We start from the raw sequence: 22,196 nt of genomic DNA, 5'->3' as shown, positions 1-22,196 counted from the left end.
TGCAGATTGAGTACAGTGCGAGCGCCACTACCTTTGGGCTTCCCGGAGTGAGCGGAGACGATGCTCTTGGTGAGCAGCTGTAGTTTCCTCTCCCTCTCCTCGGACATGCGCAGGTACATCTCTCTCCAGGACTCGTACTCCTCCAGCTGGGCGTTTCTGAAGTCTTTCACACAGTGTCTCTCCCACAGGTGGTCCGTCTCCCCAACATACACCTGCGGCAACACATTTCAGGTCAGGATATACCAGTCACACGTCTGGGCACAAATAAATACATTCTGGAAAAAGTAGGAACATTTTAAAAATGTTAGATGAACGTCCAAAGTAAATGTTTCAGAGAAAGCTTCCACAAACCATGTATCAATAATGTGTTTGTGCTCATGTTTTGAGAACAGTATTAAAGACCAGATAAATTATGTTGCTGGAGTCACATTTGTTCATAACTTTGAAAGAACCGTATCAGAATGTTAGCCAAAGCTCTGAGTTTACTATCAGCTGGTTTATTAGTATGGTAGGATTAAAAAAAAAAAAAAAGGTTTAATTAAACCTTTGGAAACTCCATAACGACACTTATTTGGCTGTATATTTCTCATGATCTTTTTGAACTAAAGGCTTACACTTATGCATATGCTTTCAATCTGTTTTATAAGCTAATGATTGTGCCTACACACATTTTTCTTTACAAAATGGGGGAAAAAAATTGATTAATTGGACAAAGAAAAAAAAAAACTTTAATTTGGTGTTCACTAGATATATAGCTCTACTTGGAAATAATTATTCACTCTAGAACAGATTTTTGAGTGAATCTGCATAGAAAATAATAAAATTAAAAGTATAGATAAATACAATAGAACAAAGATACAAATGAAATAAACAGTGCTTTGTTTTTCAGGTACGCCTCCAGGTAAAGACATTAAATAATCAAATGTAAAATAACACTGCAGTCTTTTACTGTATGAATTTAATATAATTAGTCTATTACATCTACAAAAGTGATTTTTGCATTTTGTGGTTTAACATTAATGACAGACGGCAGCAGGAATATTAGACTTCTGTCACTTTAAGACTGAACGCACGGGTCCAATATAATGATACACATCTGATTTCTTTCTCAATTAAATTTAAAATTTACACACGTGGGTTCAACAACCAGGAGCATTTACACTCTTTACACTGAGTCTCAGACCTCCTCCTGAAGTGATCTTTATTCCTGTGATCAAAGCTGAATGTTCAGCATCATTACTCCAGTCTTCAGTGTCACATGATCCTTCAGAAATCACTCTAATATGATGATTTGATGATCAAGAAACATTTATGATTATTATCAATGTTGAAAACAGTTTTTTACATTTTTATTTCATGATGCTATGATGAATAGAAAGTTCAAAAGAACAGCATTTATCTGAAATCTAAAGCTTTTGTAACATTAAACACTACCTTACAAAAGTTTGGGGTCAGTAAGAGTTTTAATTTTATTTTTGGGGGGAAAGAAATAAAATAAATCAATACTTTTATTCATCAAGGATGAGTTAAACTGATCAAAAGTTAGAGTAAAGACATTTATAATGTTAGAAAATATTCTATTTTAAATAAATGCTGTTCTTTTGAACTTTCTATTCATCAAACAATTTTGAAAAAAAAATGTAAATAATAAATGATAATCATAAATGTTTCTTGATCATCAAATCTTCATATTAGAATGATTTCTGAAGGATCATGTGACACTGAAGACTGGAGTAATGATGCTGAAAATTCAGCTTTGATCACAGGAATAAATCACATTTTAAAATAGAAAAGTCATTTTAAATTGTCATAATATTTCACAATATGAATTTTTTATTTATTGTTTTTTATCAAATAAATGCAGCCTTGGTGAGCAGAAGAGACTTCTTTTACAAACATAAAAAATCTTACCGATCTAAAACTTTTGACCAGTAGTGTATCTGCACAAAAACTGGATTTGGACTGGCAGTCTGAACACAGTAGTCAGCATCTGAAGTGGATCAAAACCTTTCATCAAAGTTATCCATGAATGTTGAACAATACCCGTTCTTGTCTTAGGACAACTTTGATGAACTGTTTTGATCCACTTCAAATGTTATGACTACTGTATATAAAATAAAGTTGCATCCAAAAGCTCAGTGTACATTGATCATGATCTTTTAGAATTAAAAGCTTACACTTGTGTTTGCAATTTGTTTTGTAGACACATAAACTGTGCTTACAACCATTTTACTTTACAGAATAAAAAAAACTAAATAAATTAGACAATTAAAATATTACAACCTTGAAATTTCTTGGTAGTTACAGTACCAGTCAAAAGTTTGGAAACATTACTAATTTTAATGTTTTTGAAAGAAGTCTCTTATATAAGAGACTTCTTTTTCTCATCAAGCCTGCAGTTAAAAACAAAATAAAAAAAAGTAATATAAAATATTACAATTTAAAATAATGGTTCTCTTTTTTAATATACTTTAAAATGTAATTTATTTTTGTGATGCAAAGCTGAATTTTCATCAGCAAGTACTCCAGTCTTTGGTGTCTTATGATCCTTCAGAAATCATTCTAATATGATGATTTGATACTCAGTTATTATCAATGATGGAAACAGTTGTGCTGTTTAATATATTTTTTTGGAATACTTTTTTCAGGATTCATTGATGAGTAAAACGTTAACAGCATTTATTCATAAAAACAGCATTTATTCAAAATAAAAACATTTCTAACAATATAAATCGTTACCATCACCTTTTATCAATTTAACGCATCCTTGTTGAATTAAAGTACTAATTTCTTTAAAAAAATAGTTATTGTTCCCAAACTTTTGAACGGTAGTGTATATTGTTACAAAAGATTTCTATTCTAAATAAATACAGTTCTTTTTAACTTTTTATTCATCAAATAATCCTGAAAAAAGTATCTCAGGTTATAAAAAAAATATTAAGCAGCACAACTGTTTCCAACATTGATCATAAATCAGCATATTAGAATGATTTCTGAAGGATCATAAGACACCAAAGACTGGAGTACTTGCTGATGAAAATTCAGCTTTGCATCACAAAAATAAATTATATTTTAAAGTACAGTACAGGTCAAAAGTTTGGAAACATTACTATTTTTAATGTTTTTGAAAGAAGTTTCTTCTGCTCATCAAGCCTGCATTTATTTGATCAAAAATACAGAAAAAAAATGTAATATTGTGATATATTATTACAATTTAAAATAATTGGTTTTCAATTTATTATACTTTAAATTATCATTTATTTCGGTGATGCAAAGCTGAATTTTCAGGATCATTACTCCAGTCTATCACATGATCTTTTAGAAATCATTCTAATATGATGATTCTTATCAAAGTTGGAAACAGTTCTGCTCCTTAATATTTTTTCATAACCTGTGATACTTTTTTAGGATACTTTGATGAATAAAAAAAAGAAAAAGAAAAAAGAAAAGAAAAAAAAAGAAGCAAATGTTTTCAAGATAGAAATCTTTTATAACAACAATATACACTACTGGTCAGTAATTTGGGGTCAGTCATTTTTTTCTTTATTTTTTTTTAAATAAATCAATAATTTGTTAAATTGATAAAAAGTGATAATAAAGAAGATTTATATTAAAAATAAAATTATTTTGAGTAAATGCAGTTCTTTTTAACCTTTTATTCATCAAATATATTAGGCAGCAGAACTGTTTCCAACACTCATAATAAATCAGAATATTAGAATGATTTCTAAAGGATCATGTGATTGACTGGATGTCACATGTGACACTGAAGACTGGAGTAATGATGCTGAAAATTCAGCTTTGCATCACATAAATAAATGATCATTTAAAGTATAATAAATTGAAAACCAATTATTTTAAATTGTAATAATATATCACAATATTACATTTTTTTCTGTATTTTTGATCAAATAAATGCAGGCTTGATGAGCAGAAGAAGCTTCTTTCAAAAACATTAAAAATAGTAATGTGTCCAAACTTTTGACTGGTACTGTATATGATTCACACACACTTTCATTGCTGTTATTTCATAGATTTGATGACTTCACTATTATTCTAAAACATTAAAATCCTAATAAAAATAATTCTTCTTACTGGATTGAACTCCTCGATGCGGAGGAGTTGCTCCGGCTTGCATCGCTCCAGCACCGGCTCCAGGATTTCAAATGGCACTCCTCCGATCTCATAGAGCGCTGCGAAACACACACCGGCTTTAAAGCAGACTCCACTCACCTCGCGCCCGAGTAACATCAGGGTGATTACGTACAGTCGATGTTGTTCTGCAGCGCTCGGATACACTGCTGGTACAGCGTCATCATCGACGGCAGGAACATCATCTTACTCCCAGAATACACCTGCATCTTATTCTTCAGCCTCTGGCCGATGAAGACCGGAGCCTCTTCTTCACACACTTCACTCGTCTTTCTGTCAGCTGGGTGTATGAGGGCCACAAACACACAATGTTTAATGGGATCATCCAGCTATAGAGTGAAAACACACTTTAGATGCAGAGCTTCGACTCACCTTTCTTCTCACTGAAGTACTGATACTGAGACACATCCTCACATTCAGGAAAACTCGTCGGCAGAGGAACGTTTAACAAGTCCATCACGGACCGCTCGGGAACCTGGAGATAAAGGGAGAGTTCGCTCAAACATAGCTCATGTTAAACCTGTGTGTGGACTATAAGCTCCAACATGACCTCACATCTAGGCCCGGTTCCACAGACAGGGTTTAGATTAAGCCAGGATTAGGCCTTAGTTCAGTTAGGACATTTAAGTAGCTTATGTGCTAATGTGATGCGTCTTCCTACATGATTGTTTAAGAAATGAAAAGCTACACGCTCCATCAGTGAGGGTTAGAAGAACTGTTGCCAAACATATAACAGGACAGAAACATAATCACTGCAATAATGATCGACTCTTTAGCATTTTACTATCTTTTTTTCTTTTCTTTTTTTTTGGCCGGGCAGTGAGTCATGACATCATACAGTGCATTATAAGGTGCATTTCAAGGCATAATTCATGCATAAAAAAAATAATTATTCTAATATGTATATATAAACAGTAGTCAACATTTGAAGTGGATCAAAACCTTTCGTCAAAGTTATACTTGAATTTTAAACAATACCCGTTTTTGTTCGATGACAACTTTGATGAACTGTTTTGATTCACTTCAAATGTTGACTAATATAATATAATATAATATAATATAATATAATATAATATAATATAATATAATATAATATAATATAATATAATATAATATAATATAATATAATATAATATATTTAACCCTGGGTCACAAATCGTCATAAGTCGCATGGGTATATTTGTGGCAATAGCCAACAATACATTGTATGGGTCAAAATTATCGATTTTTCTTTTATGCCAAAAATCATGAGGATATTAAGTAAAGATCATGTTCCATGAAGATATTTAGTAAATTTCCAAAATATATCAAACATGTATTTTTATGAGTAAATGCAGCACAATCGCCAACATAAATGAACAACTTTAAAGGAGATTTTCTCAATGTTTCGATTTTTTTGCACCCTCAGATTCCAGATTTTCAATAGTTGTATTTCGACCAAATATTGTCCTATTTCAAAATATTGACCCATGTGACTGGTTTTGTGCTCCAGGGTCTATATGTCTATACCTCTCTATCTATCTATAAAGGCTTGAAGTTAAGTGTTTTGGAGAATTATACTTTTAAAGAACAAAACAAAAGGCCAGTTTGTTTGCGGTACCGTCGTCCTTGGCTCTTCTCCCACAGTCTTGCTGGCCTTCAGAGACACACAGGACTGGTCTGTGTGTGCAGGCTTGAGTCTCTTCTTCTGGGATCTGGCCGCGCTGACGGCTCTCCGGCGTTTGCTGGTCTGCAGGTCGTAGCTCAGGTAGGCCTCGAACGACATGGAGGGCGTTTCAAAGGCGTCGTCCATCGGCCTCTCTCTCTCCATCGACACGGATCCGACTCCGGCCTTCTCGCGCTTAGACGAGTCTCCACTCTTCTCTCTCTGCGTTTGAGAGGCTTTCAAGGGTTTTTCAAGGTTTGTGTTCTGCTGTTTTTTAGTCATGCCAGAAAGCTTCTTCGTCTTCTCCTTGCCGTGGCCCGAGTCCTGATTCACACTCCAATCTTGTTTTGGCTCATCCTTTTTTTCACCATTCAAGTAGAGTTTGGATTTACTGGGCTTGATTTTGTCTTTTTTGTCAAGGTTATGTGATATTTTCTTCTCAGCGCTGGAGTTCTCCACTCTTGGCCTCTTTCTAGAGTGCGTGCTCTCCGAGAGACGGCTGTTCTCCTGAACTTCTGCACCCAGCGGCTCATTTCGGCTTTCCTCAGGCTTTGCTCTCGAACTGCAACACAAACAAAACCAAAACACGAGAAGAGACTAAGAGTGCAACATGCCACATGGAAACAGTCACATAAGTAAAAATGGGGGTCGATTACAGATTTTTAAGACCTTAAAGAGTCTTTTGGAACGAGCGCTTTCCATCGATCCACCAATATTTTTGCCAGCTTTCCCGCCTCATCATGCTTCCGGAAGGAGTTGACCACTTTTCCAATTCCAGTTTCCTGAAATATGAACATTGAAGGTTCAGACAAGATCAGTCACAACAAGAGGAAAATAACTAAAGAGTTAAATATGATATTTAATAATAAAAATACATTCATCTCTTACAGAGAGGATTTCAAGTGTAATGTCCAATGCTTCAAGTTTCTTCAAGATTTTCAGCAGCTGAAATTGGAAAAGGTCAATTAAACAAAGCAAGACAAAGAAAACACTGATTTTGGGCAAAACTTTGCCTATTTTACAATTCATGAGCTGGAATTTCAATTCCAATGAGCTGATGAATTAGACTTAGGATAAAAGGAGGATTAATGCTGGTGTGGTAGCAGTTGTTTCAACAAAACTGGCCAGAACGAATTGGCCAGAAAGATTGCCAGCTTGCAAACCTATTTCATGTTGTTTGGCTCCATTCTTGTAAACCAAGTAAATCAGAGCATTCTGGGAAATAAGTATTCTTCCGCCATGGTCCGTAAAATGAAAGTGAATTAAAGACAAGTAAATTAAATTGTATTTCATACATTATGGTATATACTGCATATGCTGTGAATATTATAATCTGTTGTTTGTACACTAGCATTTAAACGTTTGAGATTTGTTTTTATGTTTTTGAAAGAAGTCTCTTCTGCGCACCAAAGCTGCATTTATTTGATCAAAAATACAATTAAAACAGTGAAATATTATTACGATTTAAAGTGTTTTCTATGTGAATATAATAGTGAAGTGTAATTTATTCCTGTGATGAAAGCTGAATTTCCAGCATCATTACTCCAGTCTTCAGTGTCACATGATCTTTCAGAAATCATTCATGATGATTTGATGATCAAGAAACATTTATGATTATTATTATCAACAGTTGTGTAAAATGTTTTAAGGATTCTTTGATGACTATAAAGTTCAAAAGAACTGCATTTATCTGAAATACAAGCTTTTGGAAAACTATAAATGTCTTTACTGTCACTTTAATGCATCACTGCTAAATAAACGTATTCATTTCTTTCAAATAAATAAAACAAATCTTACTGACCCCAAATTTTGAACGGTAGTGTAATTTCATAGTAGTGTAAATTTCAGAAAAATGCAGTTCTTTTCAACATTCTATTCATCAAAGTTTTCTCAAATGTTTTCAAAATTGATAAATGTTGTTTCTTGAGCATCAAATCATGATATTAGAGTGATTTCTGAAGGATCATGTGACAGTGAAGACTGGAGTAATGATGCTGAACATTCAGCTTTGATCACAGGATATAAATTACACTTTACTATATATTCACATAGAAAACAGTTACTTTAAATAGTAATAATATATCACAATATTACCAGTTTTATTGTATTTTTGATCAAATATATGCAGCCTTGGTGAGCAGAAGAGACTTCTTTCAAAAACAAAACAAAAATCTTACTGATGTAAAACTTTTAAAAGGTAGCAGACATACATAAACATGATTTCTGGATCATGTGACACTGAAGAGGTCATAAATGATGTTACTGTATCAATCAAACAGAAATTAGACGTTCTAAACATGGTAAAAGAAGTCCCACCCAATAATAATCTGAATCTGCTGAGCGAGGGCTTCCTCGGGTCAGGCGCTATATATGGAGAGCCCTTATATTAGCTTTAGCCAAGGCACTATAAATGGGCTATGCAATAACAGTTCAACACACGCCCAATGTTCACATCATGGTTGTAAAACACTGCGCATGTGCAACTGAAGGGTCGATGAACTGTGCAATCACCTTAAACAAAATACTTTAAACAAACTACTCTCCAACAAAGTACTCTAATGATGCACTATAAAAGTCACCAAAATGTTGCATGGCATGTTGTTTAAACATAATAAGCAGCGACACATTGGCCAAACCGGCTGACAGTCAACATGAGAGACAACTGCAGGATTATTTATAGAAAGACCCTCTCAAACACCCCCTCCCTCAACAGCTGCTGACATCCACAGGCCACCATTACTTTTATTTCACTACCATTTCTGTGCAATTACAGTAGTCAACATCTGAAGCGGATCAAAACAAGTTCATCAAAGTCGTCCTAAGACATGAACGGGTATTGTTCAAGATTCATGTATCAAAGGTTCTGATCCACTTCAAATGTTGACTACTGTATAACAGCCTTAAACACAGCAAAAAGAATCACAAAGACATATGGACTTTTACAAAAAAAAATAATAATAATAAAAAATTGATTATTGTTGCATTTGGGTTTTGCTTTCTTAAAGCAAACACTGCAATGGTATTTAAAGCAATGGTTTTCAATAATTAAGCAAGCTTTAGGCTTAACGGGGCTAGTTGTCATATGCATTACTGATATTATAGGTTAAGTATTTGATTTACGGTGAAATTTTAAACAAAAAAAAGCAAACATGGAAAAGGTAACATAAGACACGTGACTAATCGCCCCAACCTCACATGAAAAATATTCCTGAGCAGTTAAATGAAATTATTATTAAATTATAATGAAATTAACCTTCATTATATAGTTGACTTGTTTAAATGCATCCCAGTCGTCAGCTGCTACCCAACAGCTCTCACACACCTGGACTAGTCTTCATTAAGGTGTTCATTTACTTAAACTTGGGCCTGCAGTTGCTGAAATCAAGCCTGAGTGACAACTTGCCCCTGAGGCTTTATCTTCCAGCCTGTTTGCATTGAGCAAAGCGCTTCAAGTTGTGTGTGTTGAATCCTACCGTGTGTCCTTCACCGGATTCTTTCAGCTGATGCTTTAATTGCAAAACCTTCTTCACATCAGCTTCGGCCATGTCAGCTCCTCACACGCACGCGCATCTCATGCACTTATTAAAGTGTCGCCATATTTCTTTCGTCACCTTTATATGGGCGGAGACGATGTAAGAGTGGATGTAGAGTTTTTCATCACCTTGTTGGAGAGCATGTTCTATAGATGCTAGAATCCGCGCACGAGCTTTCGGATAAATAAGATCCTAAACACTCCACAAACACAAGCTATCACACTTTACCATGATCACTGAATGTAACCGATTATTTAGCCTACAAATTTGATCAAATTTGCAGTGCACTGAGAAAACTAAAACACATTTCCTACAGATTGCATTTAATTGTTTGTGGTGTAATTTGTGCACGTCAAACACCCATAGGCTAATATTGGAATTAGTTGGGTTTTGGTTCATAATTTCCAGGAAACATATTTTGTATGAAGTAGCTTGCATTAATAAAGAAGTAAAACAAAAAACAAAAAAACTTTTAGGTAGGCTGTAAAAGGTAACATGATATAAAACTGCACTAGGTTAATTTATACTTCCATTAATAAAAACACTGTTTTTTAAATGTCGGATTTTAGCTACTAAACGTTTGCATGTGTATTTAAAAAAAAAAAAGGATTTAATGATGCTTCATTTGCTATAACACTAATAAATTCAAACATTATGAGTATTTTATAGTGATATTTTACTGTTACATTTATGTAGCCATTAGTTCAGGCTATAGAACGTTAGAACGTTCCAAAGAACGTCCCCTAACGTTCCAATTTGTTTTTTTTTTGTTGTTGTTTTTTTTTTTTGCGGGAACCAAATAAGTAGCTACTATTCAATACTGAAATATAGTATGTGTGTGTGTGTGTGTGTGTGTGTGTGTTTATATGTTTTGGTGTGTTCATATTAGTTTGGTGTGTCAAGTTAAAAAGTAAATTAACCTTCTGAAGAAAAGGTGGAGAACGCTTCTGGAGGCGCCTGTTCTGTTCCGTTCATCCACAAATACACACGTCTTGCTTTTTCTTTTTGATGTGTTTTAATGTTTATCCTTCTGCCTGACAGAATGCGAGTCCACCAAACGCTCTTCTTCACGCATTTATGTTTGTGTAAATCTGACCTGTTGTTGAATTAACGGAGCACATTTGCGCAATCACCTTTAGAGGAGGAGTTACTCTGCTGTGTGTTCCTCTGACGGGACACCTCTCTCTTTCTCTCTCTCTTGCACACCAACTTAGGGGTGCAAGTCTGTCCTTCTCCAGCACCCACTTCATCTCGACATCGGTAAGTTCATTATTGTCTTTATACTAAACGTTTTCGGTGGTTCTTTGCAGCAACATGGTTTCAACAAAGAGCATCTTCTTCACAAGCTTGGCTTTGAGGGGTTCTTGAGTTGATGGTTCTTGGGAGTTGCGTTATAGGTGTCAGATCAGAGTGTTCTGGGTTATTTAAAGTAATTAAAGTCACACACACACACACACATATATTTACATGTGTGTGCGAACCTAGTCCAAAGACAGCACTTATAGGTCCTAGGAGTAGGCCTATACATGATTTAATTTTTACACAGATAAAAAAGAAAAGAAAGAAGTGTTGGTGCTGAAAGGACAAATGGGTTCCAGTGACTTCGAGTCTATAAAAGGAACAGCAATGAAACACAGCCTTTCTATTCTTGGCCATAGTTGTGATAACTTGTGACAGATGCGAAGAGAGGAATGCCGAGGTGATATGCTGCGATAACAACTCTTAAGAGTTCATTAGTAGCCTATGAAGCTTTACACTTCTTAGATGACTTTTGGTTTACCTATTTTTCTGTTTGTTTGTTTTTTCGCTTCTTGTTAGAGTGACTCTATTTGTTAAAGGGATAGTTCATCCAAAAAATAAAATCCTGTCATCATTTACTCACCCTTATGTTGCTTCAAACCTGTATGCATTTCTTTCTTCTGGTGAACATAAAAGAAGATATTTTAAAGAATGTGTGCAACCAAACAGGTATTGGACCCCATTGACTTCCATAATAAGGGGAAAAAAAAACTATGGAAGTCTTGTTTACCATCAGCTTGTTTGGTTTAATTTTTGGGTGAACTATCCAACATGAGAAAGTGTCCGACTGGTTCATTATGAGAATGTTGAGAAGTTGTTATTTATTGCTGATAAATTATCAAATTTAAAGGGACATAGTGATGGGGAAAGAAATATGAGATGGGCTTAAAAGTTGATTCTAATGCTTTTTGCATTCTCTCGCAAATGTTTTGCCCTCCCAAAACTTTGCATTTCGAATTCTTTGAGAGTGAACGCAAAGTTTCTCGGAAGCTCAAAAGCTTTGGAATGTATCATTTTTCTCCCATCTCATATTTTTTTTCCATCACAATGTCCCTTTAGTGCTTCCGTAGGGGTCTGATTGTTTAAAGGAAATTGAAAATGGAAGGGCTGTTTTCTTTCTCTTCAAATAAAGCCCTAAAGCGACCCCACATTGACTATTCTACCTGTTGTTCTTTACATTGCTAGCAGCCTACATTGTGAAAAAGTGTGTATCTGGATCAGGGTGATCCAATCAAATTTTGCTTTAAAAAACCAGCACAAAAGTAAGATTGGTTACCTGATCCTGGATAGAAAAACATGAGATTTACAAATCTATAAATCATTCTGATCCAAATTAAGGGTAGGTTTACACGACAACGATATGCTTAAAACTGAGAAGTTTTTTCTTTGAGTTTTCCTCATTCAGACGACACCATTGTCAAAATCCGCGAAAACGACTAAAAATGCTGTATTCTTCAGCCAGGCCAGTAGATGGCGATGAAACACTATAGACTGAACATGTAATACGCATGTGCATTACTTCATTGGCCCTGTCCCAAATCGCGCACTTCATGTGGACTTTCGGTCTCGTGGACTTAAATTGTGCGTGCTCGCTGAGTCTACGAGTCCGTAGGCCGTCCCATTCAGCATTTTAACGCTCTGAAGTGTGCTCAGCAGCGCCCCCTTTGTACCCTTGAAGCGGTCTTCCGCGAAGCCCACATAGATGCAGGCTCCACACACTTTAACTACCCAGGAATCCTTGCGAAAGGCCAATCAGACAACAGATGGGAGGAGATTTCGCTCATGGATAATTGTTGACATTTGAGAAGAAAATATTACGGTTTTTATGACCTAGATGCACATTTTACCAGTTGTTACCTACAGTTTATACAAACATTATGGTCATCGAGCAGTGGTTGATGTCTCAAACATAATAATAGCGCGTTTAATAATACGATCGCATTATGATTCATTAAATAAATAAAACCGAATGTCAGGGCTTTACTGAGTCGTATGTAAACATAGTATGAATATTGAAACCTGTAAATTCTGTAAACACATTTTCATTATGTGTAATTGTAATCTTAGTTCAAATGGAACATTATGTATTATTATGTACAACTGTATACATCATTTAAATAAGCATGATGTATCTATTGTCTAATGCCCAGGTGATATGCACAATATCAAAATAAAATTAGGCTGTGTAGTGGACATGGAGATGAGACGTCGGAGCGCACAAATGTGATTTCTCCTGTCCAACAACAACAAGACCGTTATTTCCGGCGTGACGATCGAGTCTGTCCCAAAAATACCTCTCAATGCGCCCTCGTGGACTCGCGCCAATGGCCCTATAGGTCTACACTACATGACGTCACCAAAGTGTGGACTCTGAGGAAGTCCACAAGTCCGGAGTGTGCCATTTGGGACAGGGCCTTTGTCTTCAGAGATTCGCATTTTTGTTGTTTACACGGAGACCGTTTTCAAAAACTTGCACTTTGAAACCCGTTTTCAAAAGTTTGCATTTTCAGGCATCCTAAACGCCATTGTCATGTAAACGAATGCCCAAAACGCATAAAAAGTTTTACGTTTTTAGTTGAAAATGGTGTCGTGTAAACGGAGCCTAAATTTGGGCCAAGTCTGCAACCACTATGCACACTTAGGTGGACACATCCTAACCTTCTATTTTTATATGGTCAGTGAATAAGGCTTTTTCAAAAATCGATTCTTGAGCTATTACGTTTGGTCAACCCATTCTTGGGTATTGGTTAACATCCTTTATATAATGGTGAAAATGTGCTCTCCTTTTGTCAAAATTAGGTCTTGGCTGTGACCCATCACTACAGTCATGGCACCCAAAAAGAACAAGACTGCTAAGAAGAGCAAAGCTGATATCAATGAAATGACCATTATGGTAGAGGACAGTCCCACCAACAAAATCAATGGGCTCAACACTCTCCTGGAATGTGGAAATGGCTTTAGTTGTATCTCAACGGAGGTCACCGACCCCGTCTATGCACCAAATCTCTTGGAGGGTCTTGGCCACATGAGGCAAGACAGCTTTCTCTGTGATCTGACTGTCGCAACCAAGTCCAAGTCTTTTGAAGTTCACAAGGTTGTGATGGCTTCTTGCAGCGAGTACATCCAAGCCATGCTCAGGAAGGATCCATCCCTCAAGAAGATCGAGCTCAGTGAGTTGTCCCCGGTTGGTCTGGCTACGGTCATCACATATGCCTATTCTGGAAAACTCACCTTGTCGCTCTACACAATTGGTAGCACAATCTCAGCAGCCTTGCTGTTGCAGATCCATACTTTAGTGAAGATGTGCAGCGATTTCTTAATGCGGGAGACTAGCGTGGAGAACTGCATGTATGTTGTGAACATCGCCGACACTTACAATCTGAAAGAGACGAAAGAAGCTGCTCAGAAGTTCATGCGGGAGAACTTTATTGAGTTCTCCGAAATGGAGCAGTTCCTGAAACTCACCTACGAGCAAATCAACGAATTTCTCATGGACGACTCCCTTCAATTGCCTTCTGAGCTCACAGCTTTCCAGATCGCGATCAAGTGGCTGGACTTCGACGAGAAGAGGCTGAAGTACGCGCCCGACCTCCTGTCCAACATTCGCTTTGGAACGATCTTACCTCAGGACCTTGTCAGTCACGTACAAAACGTTCCCAGGATGATGCAAGATTCTGAGTGCCACCGTCTTCTGGTGGATGCCATGAATTACCACCTGCTGCCATTCCAGCAGAACATCTTGCAGTCCAGAAGAACCAAGGTCCGCGGAGGCCTACGGGTTCTGCTCACGGTGGGCGGACGGCCCGCGCTCACCGAGAAATCCCTCAGCAAGGACATTCTCTACAGAGATGAAGACAATGTCTGGAACAAGCTGACGGAGATGCCCGCGAAGAGCTTCAATCAGTGCGTGGCTGTTCTGGATGGGTTCCTTTACGTGGCCGGTGGTGAAGACCAGAACGATGCGAGGAACCAAGCAAAACATGCCGTCAGCAATTTCAGCAGGTACGATTTTACATCCTTTTTAGTAGGGCTGCACGATTAATCGAAATCAAACCGCACGCGATTTGGCAAAGGCTGTCATTATTTTATGTGCAGTTCGTCAGTGCAGCGGCTGATCGGCAGTAAATGCTGCTCCATCTGAACACCAGAGTCTCTCACACACACACACACACACACACACACACACACACCACATATCCTTCTGAACACCAGAGGGCGTCTCTAACACAAACACACACACCACATATCCCTCTGAACACCAGAGGGCATTTCACACACACACACACACACACACACACACACACACACACACATACATGCGCCGCTGAAGTACGATAACACACATTACTCCAGGAAATCCTTATTGCCATCACAATATCTGTATCTGAATAAACAGAAGATTGAGACGCTTTGATTAAACACGACTAATAAACACACGACTGCCTTATTCTGTGTAAGAAGCACATCATCTCACAGAAGGAGGAGCTCAACTGTCCTTATGAAGTGCGTTTGGAATAAAGTCATGTTATTAAATGTTGTCTTTTGTTGGACAAGAGGTTTATAAATGCTTCTCATGTTTGGAAACATGTTTGACGTGTGTTGCTTTTTCAAATGCACGTTATAAGCAACTCAAACTCGCAGTGCTTTCAGAGTGAGCAGCGTTTACTGAGCCGTACGTCACTGACAAGCTGCGCATAAAAAATAATCTCATAATCGCAATAATCCAAATCAATTAATCGCACAGCCCTACTTTTTATTACAAAAGCTTTATTTATTATTTATAGTCAGCATGAAACGGAAGTTGCGCACAGCTTTTTTTCCCTATTGTGACGTATATATGAGTGAAACGTCTTCTCGAACAAGAAATTTAGAAATGTAGAGCGGGGCTTGATTGGATAGTTGTGGTTTGCTTGCTAAACACTCGCAGTCTTCCTACGAGTCCGCACTTAACATTTAACAGTCGGGAAGAAGTCTTCAGAAAGTCACCCTTCTGAAACCTAAAATGACAAATGGGACACCTTACGGTCTCGTGGACTTACAATTCCCGCCGCGTGAGTGTGATCGTGAAGTCCACGAGACTGTAAGGTCCTGTCCCAAATTGCACCCTAAGCTCTTGCGATCTTCCTATGAGTCCACACTTTCGTGACATAATGCAACTTTGGCTGTCGGGAAGAAGTCTTCAAAAGTGAAGTCGCACATCGACCACAAAGGGGGCACTCGCAAGCACCCTTCTGAAACCTGAAATGACAAATGGGACACTCTACAGTCTCATGGACTTAACGGAAACGCTCACGCAGAGGGCATTGTTAGTCCACAAGACTGTAAGGTCCTGTCCCAAATGGAACCGCTCTTACGATCTTCCTCTGAGTTCACACTTTCATGACGTAACTCTGCTTTGACTGTCAGGAAGAAGTCTTCAAAAGAAGAAGTCTGCATCAAGGGCGCATATCGACCGCAAAGGGGGCATTCGTGAGCACCCTTCTGAAACCTGAAATGACAAATGAGACACCCTACGGCAGTGATCTCAAACTCAATTCCTGGAGGGCCACAGCTCTGCACAGTTTTGCTCCAACCCTAATCAAACACACCTGATCCAGCTAATCAAGTTCTTCAGGATCACTAGAAACTTCCAACCAGGCGTGAGTTGGAGCAAAACTGTGCAGAGCTGTGGCCATCCAGGAATGAGTTTGAGGCCCCGTTTACACGAAGGGAAGACGCAGATATTTCCCTGCGGTTTGGCCTCTCATTTACCCCGTTTTTATCACAGAAAACGATTATTTCTAAAAACTCCGGCCAAAGTGGAGATTTCTAGTAACGCCGGTTATGCGTTGCCGTGTCACCTGGGAGAAACGGGGTTTTAGGTTCTCAAACGTCACATTATGCGCCAGAAAATGCTTAACGTCATGTGAGGGCCCTAGGAAGTCGCTCGAGTTATTCGTTGTTGTCGATTCTGAGGATTCTGATTGGCTTGCGTGGCTTTATCCTTCTCACTGCCTTCCATAGGTTTGTCATAGTTATGATGGCGCTCGACGGCGTATTTAAGCGGGTTGATGATTTTTTGGAAAACGATGTTGTGTGCACGATGTTATTATTGAAAATGGAGGGGGGGGGGGGGTATTCGTTTCTCTAAATACCCGGATATGTGTAAATGTGGCCTTAGATCACTGCCCTACGGTCTTGTGGACTTACAATAGTCCACAAGACCGTAGGGTGTCTCAGTTATCATGTGCACGTGAAGTGTGCCATTTGGGACAGGACCGATATCGCTGCAAGATAGAGGGGAACTTATTCTGATCAAAGATTACAAGGGAACATAATGATGTGCACAGTTAAATCCTTTGTAACAAACACTTGCAATATTCCATAAAAATAAGAATTGTCCATTTTGATTTCATGGCTTTATCTCATGTCCACTGGCATGCATGCATCACTCATGAGTACTTCTCTCCTCAGATATGACCCCCGATTCAACACGTGGATCCACCTGGCCAACATGATCCAGAAGCGCACTCATTTCAGCCTCAACACCTTCAACGGCCTCCTGTTCGCCGTAGGGGGACGCAACTCTGAAGGCTGTCAGGCGTCCGTCGAGTGCTACGTTCCCTCATCGAACCAATGGCAAATGAAAGCTTCAATGGAAGTCCCTAGATGTTGCCATGGCAGCACGGTTATCGACGGCAAGATCTTGGTTAGCGGCGGCTACATTAACAACGCCTACTCTCGCGCCGTGTGTTCTTACGACCCGTCCACCGATAGCTGGCAGGATAAGAATAGCCTGAGCAGCCCGAGAGGATGGCATTGCTCGGTGACCGCCGGAGATCGCGCTTACGTTATCGGCGGGAGCCAGTTGGGCGCGCGTGGCGAGCGGGTCGACGTCTTACCGGTTGAATGCTACAACCCTCACTCGGGCCAGTGGAGCTACGTCGCCCCCTTGCTGACGGGAGTGAGCACAGCAGGTGCTGCCACCTTGAATAGCAAGATTTACCTCCTGGGTGGATGGAACGAGATTGAGAAGAAGTATAAGAAATGTATTCAGGTGTTTAACCCCGATCTTAACGATTGGACTGAGGATGACGAATTGCCCGAGGCTACGGTCGGCATCTCATGTTGCGTTGTCACCATCCCCACACGCAAAACACGAGGGTCGAGGGCCAGCTCGGCTTCATCCGCACCGATTAGCATATAATCTGTGAAAGAGAGCAGTGGGGAAATGTTGCGAGTTGTAATTGAGTATGATTTTTTATTACTATTTGTTAAAGGCCAGCTTTTCTCACAGATGCTAAGGAATCTTGGGAATGTTGAATGTCAAATCACAGCATAGCAGGGGTGTAACGGCACACAGAAGTCACGGTTCGGTTCGCGCCTCGGTTTCGGGATCGCGGGTTCGATATGAGTTTGGTACGGTTACACACATGTTTAAAATTGAAGCATTTTGGAAAAAGAAAAAAATATGTATATTGATGTGTATTTAAAGGTGGTTCAAAGGTTGTGGAAACAGGGAAAGTGAGAGAGATTTGGGGGTTGAATTATTGTTTATAATGTTTACGGAAAAGGAAATGCACACAAACAATACTGTAAAATCAAGAGTTTACAGATATAAATTTCATTGGGAACATATTTTCCAGTAAGTGGGGCCAGTTCTCCAGTTATGATTCGATTAGTCCCTTAATGTACAAAATGAGGCAATTACAACATATTAGACATTCTCCTTTGATTAACAAACAATGCAGATACTTATTAAAGCATTACTTTCTAATGTCGCACATGTACTGTACACATGTGAGCTTATTTATGTAGGATAAGCCAGGTTTTTCATTTCACTTTACTCCTTTACCTACGAACAATGTCTTTATTCATTAATCAGGACGCAGGGAGATAACAAAGGTTTATAACCCAGTTTGCACTGTAAAAATACAAAAGCAGAAAGAGTGAGGAATGATGTGAGGAACACTGAACCGGGAATAGAAGGATTTACAGTGCTTTTTTTTTTTTTTTTTGAGAACAGAATGAATAGATAATTGTGAACAAGTTTTGGCCTGAACTGTCGAGGACAAACACAAACATCTGCTTTGTTTCCTGACGGTTCATGAACTTTAATGTTCTGATTACAAACAGAAATGTGATGACTGAACACACTACTGATTTATTACTTTAAAAAGATATTGCTTATTAATGTAAATCATTGGATTGCATTTCGAATATACATACTGTGATACATGTTGTCAAATAATAAAGCTCTGCATATTTATTAAAGCTTCTTAAGAAATGTTGCTGTTGCCATTTTTCTATTTTGGACAATGACTATACACACACTACCAGTCAAAAGTCTTGGATCGGTCCGATTTTTTTTTGTTTTTAAATGAAGTCTCTTCTGCTCACCAAGGCTGCATTTATATGAGTAAAAACAACAACAACAACAAAACAGTAAAATTGCTAAATATTATGACAATTTAAAATAACTGTTTTCTATTTTAATATATTTTAAAATGTAATTTATTCCTGTGATCAAAGCTGAATTTTCAGTGTCACATGATCCTTCAGAAATCATTTTAATATGATTATTTAATGCTCAAAAAACATATTATTATTATTAGCAATGTTGAAAACAGTTGTGTAAAAAAAAATTCTTCAGGATTCTTTGATGTATAGAAAGTTAAAAAGAACATTTATTTGAAATAGAATATTTTGTAACATTATAAATGTCTTTACTGTAACTTTTGATCAATTTAATTCATCCTTGATGAATAAAAGTATTGATTTCTTTATTTGTTCCCCCCAAAAAATAAAATAAAAATTCTTACTGACCCCAAACTTTTGAACGGTGGTGTTTAATGTTACAAAAGCTTTCTATTTCAGATAAATGCTGTTCTTTTAAACTTTCTCAAATTAAAAAGCGAGAGAGATTCCCTTCCTGTTTGTCTGAGCAATGAAAGACAGTCGTTGTTATTTTGCAGTTCTCTTTGGTGCAGCTACTGGCACAGAAGCGACTGAGTAAACCTGTACAAAAGCTTTGACTTTACACTTACAGGTTCACAAAGTAAACATACCGATGGGCGTTGGAGCTGGCAGATAACAGACAGTATGACAGTGCAAAATCATAATTATGATGATGACAAAAGTGAATCTGCAGGATGTGACTCCTGACCTAATAATAAAGGCCTGGCCCCATTTACGTTACTGGATTCTTCAATATAAACTGTGTACAGGTGTCACATAAAAGCATCTACAACGGTTTAAAGGGATAGTTCACCCAGAAAAGAAAATATTTTGATGAATATGGATGACCAAACAGTTTATGGATCCCATTGACTTCCATAGTATGAAAAAGAAAATACTTCAGGTTCATCAACTGTTTGGTTACCTATATATTCTTCACAATATCTTCTTCTGTGTTCAGCAGAAGAAAGAAGTTCATACAGGTCTGGAACAACATGAGGGTGAGTAAATGAGGACAGGGTTTTTGGGTGAACTGTCCCTTTAATAGAAGGTTACATTACATGGTTCTGAGAATAAAACCTAAAAATAACCATTAGAAAACATTCTGTATAATGGTTATAAAATAGTAGTAGTAATAATAATAATAATAATACTAGGAAAAAAAAGAAGAAAAAAAAAACATTACAGAACATTCTGTGTAAGTTCTTAATTAATTGTTATTGGAAATATAAAATAAAATAACCATTAGGGAATGTTCTGTCACCGTGTAAAGAATTAATGGTTATTAAAATAAATAAATAAGCATAAGGGAATGTTCTGTGTAAGGAATGAATGGTTATTAAATTAATTAATTAATACAAATAAATAACCATCAGGGAATGTTCTGTGTAAAGAATTAATGGTTGGAAGGAAAGAAAGAAAGAAAGAAAGAAAGAAAGAAAGAAAGAAAGAAAGAAAGAAAGAAAGAAAGAAAGAAAGAAAGAAACCATTTGGGAACGTCCTGTGTAAGGAATTAACGTTTATAAAAAAAAAAAAAAAAAATAAATAACCATTAGGGAATGTTCTGTATAATGGTTATAAAAAAAAAACATTGAGAACGTTTTGTGTAAGTTATTAATGGTTATTAAACACACACACACACACACACACATAGGGAACGTAGGGCTGCCAACTTTTGAGTTTAGCTTGGAGTGAGATTTTGGGGGGGGGGGGGGGGGGGGGGGTGTAAAAACAAATAAAAGTGTAATTGTGATTGTCAAAACATTTGGTAACTAAATAGAATTTTATGAAGTTTACTAAGTGACAACATGTTACAATGTTTACAATGACTGGTAGGATACAGTTTTTATTATTGCTTGACAAAAATGTCAATTCCATTCTTGTGATTTGATTCCGATTTTGATTCAATATTGACTAATTTGGATACATGTTTATTTTAAATTTTATTTTTTTTAAATAATCTCACCTAATGCTGTAAACATAGAGGGCCTAATCTGCTGGTATTATTAAAGGTTCAAAATAACAAATTAAATATAATGCAGTTTTTGTTATAATAACAATTATTTAATGGCATAAGTAAAAATATAATAAATATGTAATATAGTGCTCAGCAAAATCTCCTCTCAAGCTATGTTTTCTATTCAATTAACATGCTATGGTCATTAAATGGCTTTCCTGAGGTAAATGTAACGTTATGTGACATAATTGTTCTCCTGCTGTGATATTGAGCTCTTTCAGTGGTTGAAAAACACTAATTGGTCGATATTATGTGTACTTTCGGCAGAGGTGGACTAAGTACACAACTTCCTTACTTGAGTGAAAGTACAGATACTACTGGTCAAATATTACTCCGTTACAAGTAAAAGTTGTAAAGACCGATTCTTACTTAAGTAAAAGCACAGAAGTACTTGTTTTTAAAAGTATTTAAGTATCAAATGTAAATGTCAATGCATTGTTTTATTATTGTTGCATTGTTGTGTGTAATACTTACAGTACCTTATGCCTCTGAATCTATGCCTGCCTTCCCTCATATCAATATCACATTTATTTCCAGTAGTGGGATTGAATATGAGATTGAATAAGTCACTCAATAACGTCCACAATGGTTTCGGACACCCAAATGGCTGTTCCCTCAAATAGTGCCCTTGGCTTAATTTTTTGGCTTTGACTTTCATTCCCAACCAAAATCCAACGTCTGTCCGATGTCGGGTTCTGACGTAAATCTGACGTCGGGTTTTGACGTCAATCCGACTTTCATTTCCAAACCAAAATCATCCCCTGACTGACGTTACTACTTTCTACTCAAGGACCTTGACAGAATTATAGTGGAGTAAAAAGTATGATATTTGTCTTTCAAATGTAGTGAAGTTAAAGTAAAAAGTTTCCAGAAAAGATAATACTCAAGTAAATGTACTTTGTTACTGTCCACCTCTGCCTTTTGGTAAGTTGTACTGCATCTTTAAATAAAAAAGTAACAGATGATCGGTTCACGTGCACTTGAACTGAGGCGCTCAGCGATCTGTCACTTCACATTTACAAGCGCCAAACGTATTTTTGTCTGAATTTCGTAATAAAATTGACGGAATCTAAGAGCTGAGAATTAGTTTAATATTAAAAGTACCTCTTTGCGC

General features: G+C 37.2%; 2 protein-coding genes across 3 annotated transcripts in view; one reads left to right on the top strand and one right to left on the bottom strand.

Moving 5' to 3' along the window:
• Window positions 1-9,483, bottom strand: part of eloal (elongin A, like) — a 28,493-nt gene extending 19,010 nt beyond the window's left edge. The window contains exons 1-8 of one of the 2 annotated variants that reach the window (XM_079855513.1): window positions 9,271-9,483; window positions 6,686-6,742; window positions 6,467-6,579; window positions 5,753-6,359; window positions 4,525-4,627; window positions 4,268-4,432; window positions 4,096-4,193; window positions 32-212 (exon numbers count right to left, since the gene is read on the bottom strand). In XM_079855513.1, coding sequence (XP_079711639.1) covers window positions 32-212; window positions 4,096-4,193; window positions 4,268-4,432; window positions 4,525-4,627; window positions 5,753-6,359; window positions 6,467-6,579; window positions 6,686-6,742; window positions 9,271-9,342 — 1,396 coding nt within the window. In that variant the 5' untranslated portion in view covers window positions 9,343-9,483. The remainder of the gene's footprint in view (window positions 1-31; window positions 213-4,095; window positions 4,194-4,267; window positions 4,433-4,524; window positions 4,628-5,752; window positions 6,360-6,466; window positions 6,580-6,685; window positions 6,743-9,270) is intronic. The other variant, XM_079855514.1, reaches the window with a different exon arrangement.
• An 884-nt stretch (window positions 9,484-10,367) lies between these two features.
• Window positions 10,368-18,628, top strand: klhl31 (kelch-like family member 31). The gene is made up of 3 exons (XM_079855508.1): window positions 10,368-10,590; window positions 13,429-14,631; window positions 17,083-18,628. Exons 2-3 carry the CDS (start codon window positions 13,457-13,459, stop codon window positions 17,813-17,815), a joined length of 1,908 nt encoding a protein of 635 aa, XP_079711634.1. The 5' UTR covers window positions 10,368-10,590; window positions 13,429-13,456; the 3' UTR covers window positions 17,816-18,628.
• The last annotated feature ends 3,568 nt before the right edge of the window (window positions 18,629-22,196 follow it).

The sequence above is a fragment of the Squalius cephalus genome, assembly GCF_949319135.1.
Source record: "Squalius cephalus genome assembly, chromosome: 21".
Taxonomy (NCBI): domain Eukaryota; kingdom Metazoa; phylum Chordata; class Actinopteri; order Cypriniformes; family Leuciscidae; genus Squalius; species Squalius cephalus.
This window is presented reverse-complemented; position numbering and strand designations above follow the sequence as displayed.

What these genes read in the sequence shown, in the direction of transcription:
- klhl31 (XM_079855508.1), top strand. Translation starts at nt 13,457, where the DNA reads ATGGCACCCAAAAAGAACAAGACTGCTAAGAAGAGCAAAGCTGATATC. An exon ending in GCCGTCAGCAATTTCAGCAG is followed by an intron (nt 14,632 to 17,082) that starts GTACGATTTTAC and finishes TTCTCTCCTCAG; the next exon opens with ATATGACCCCCGATTCAACA.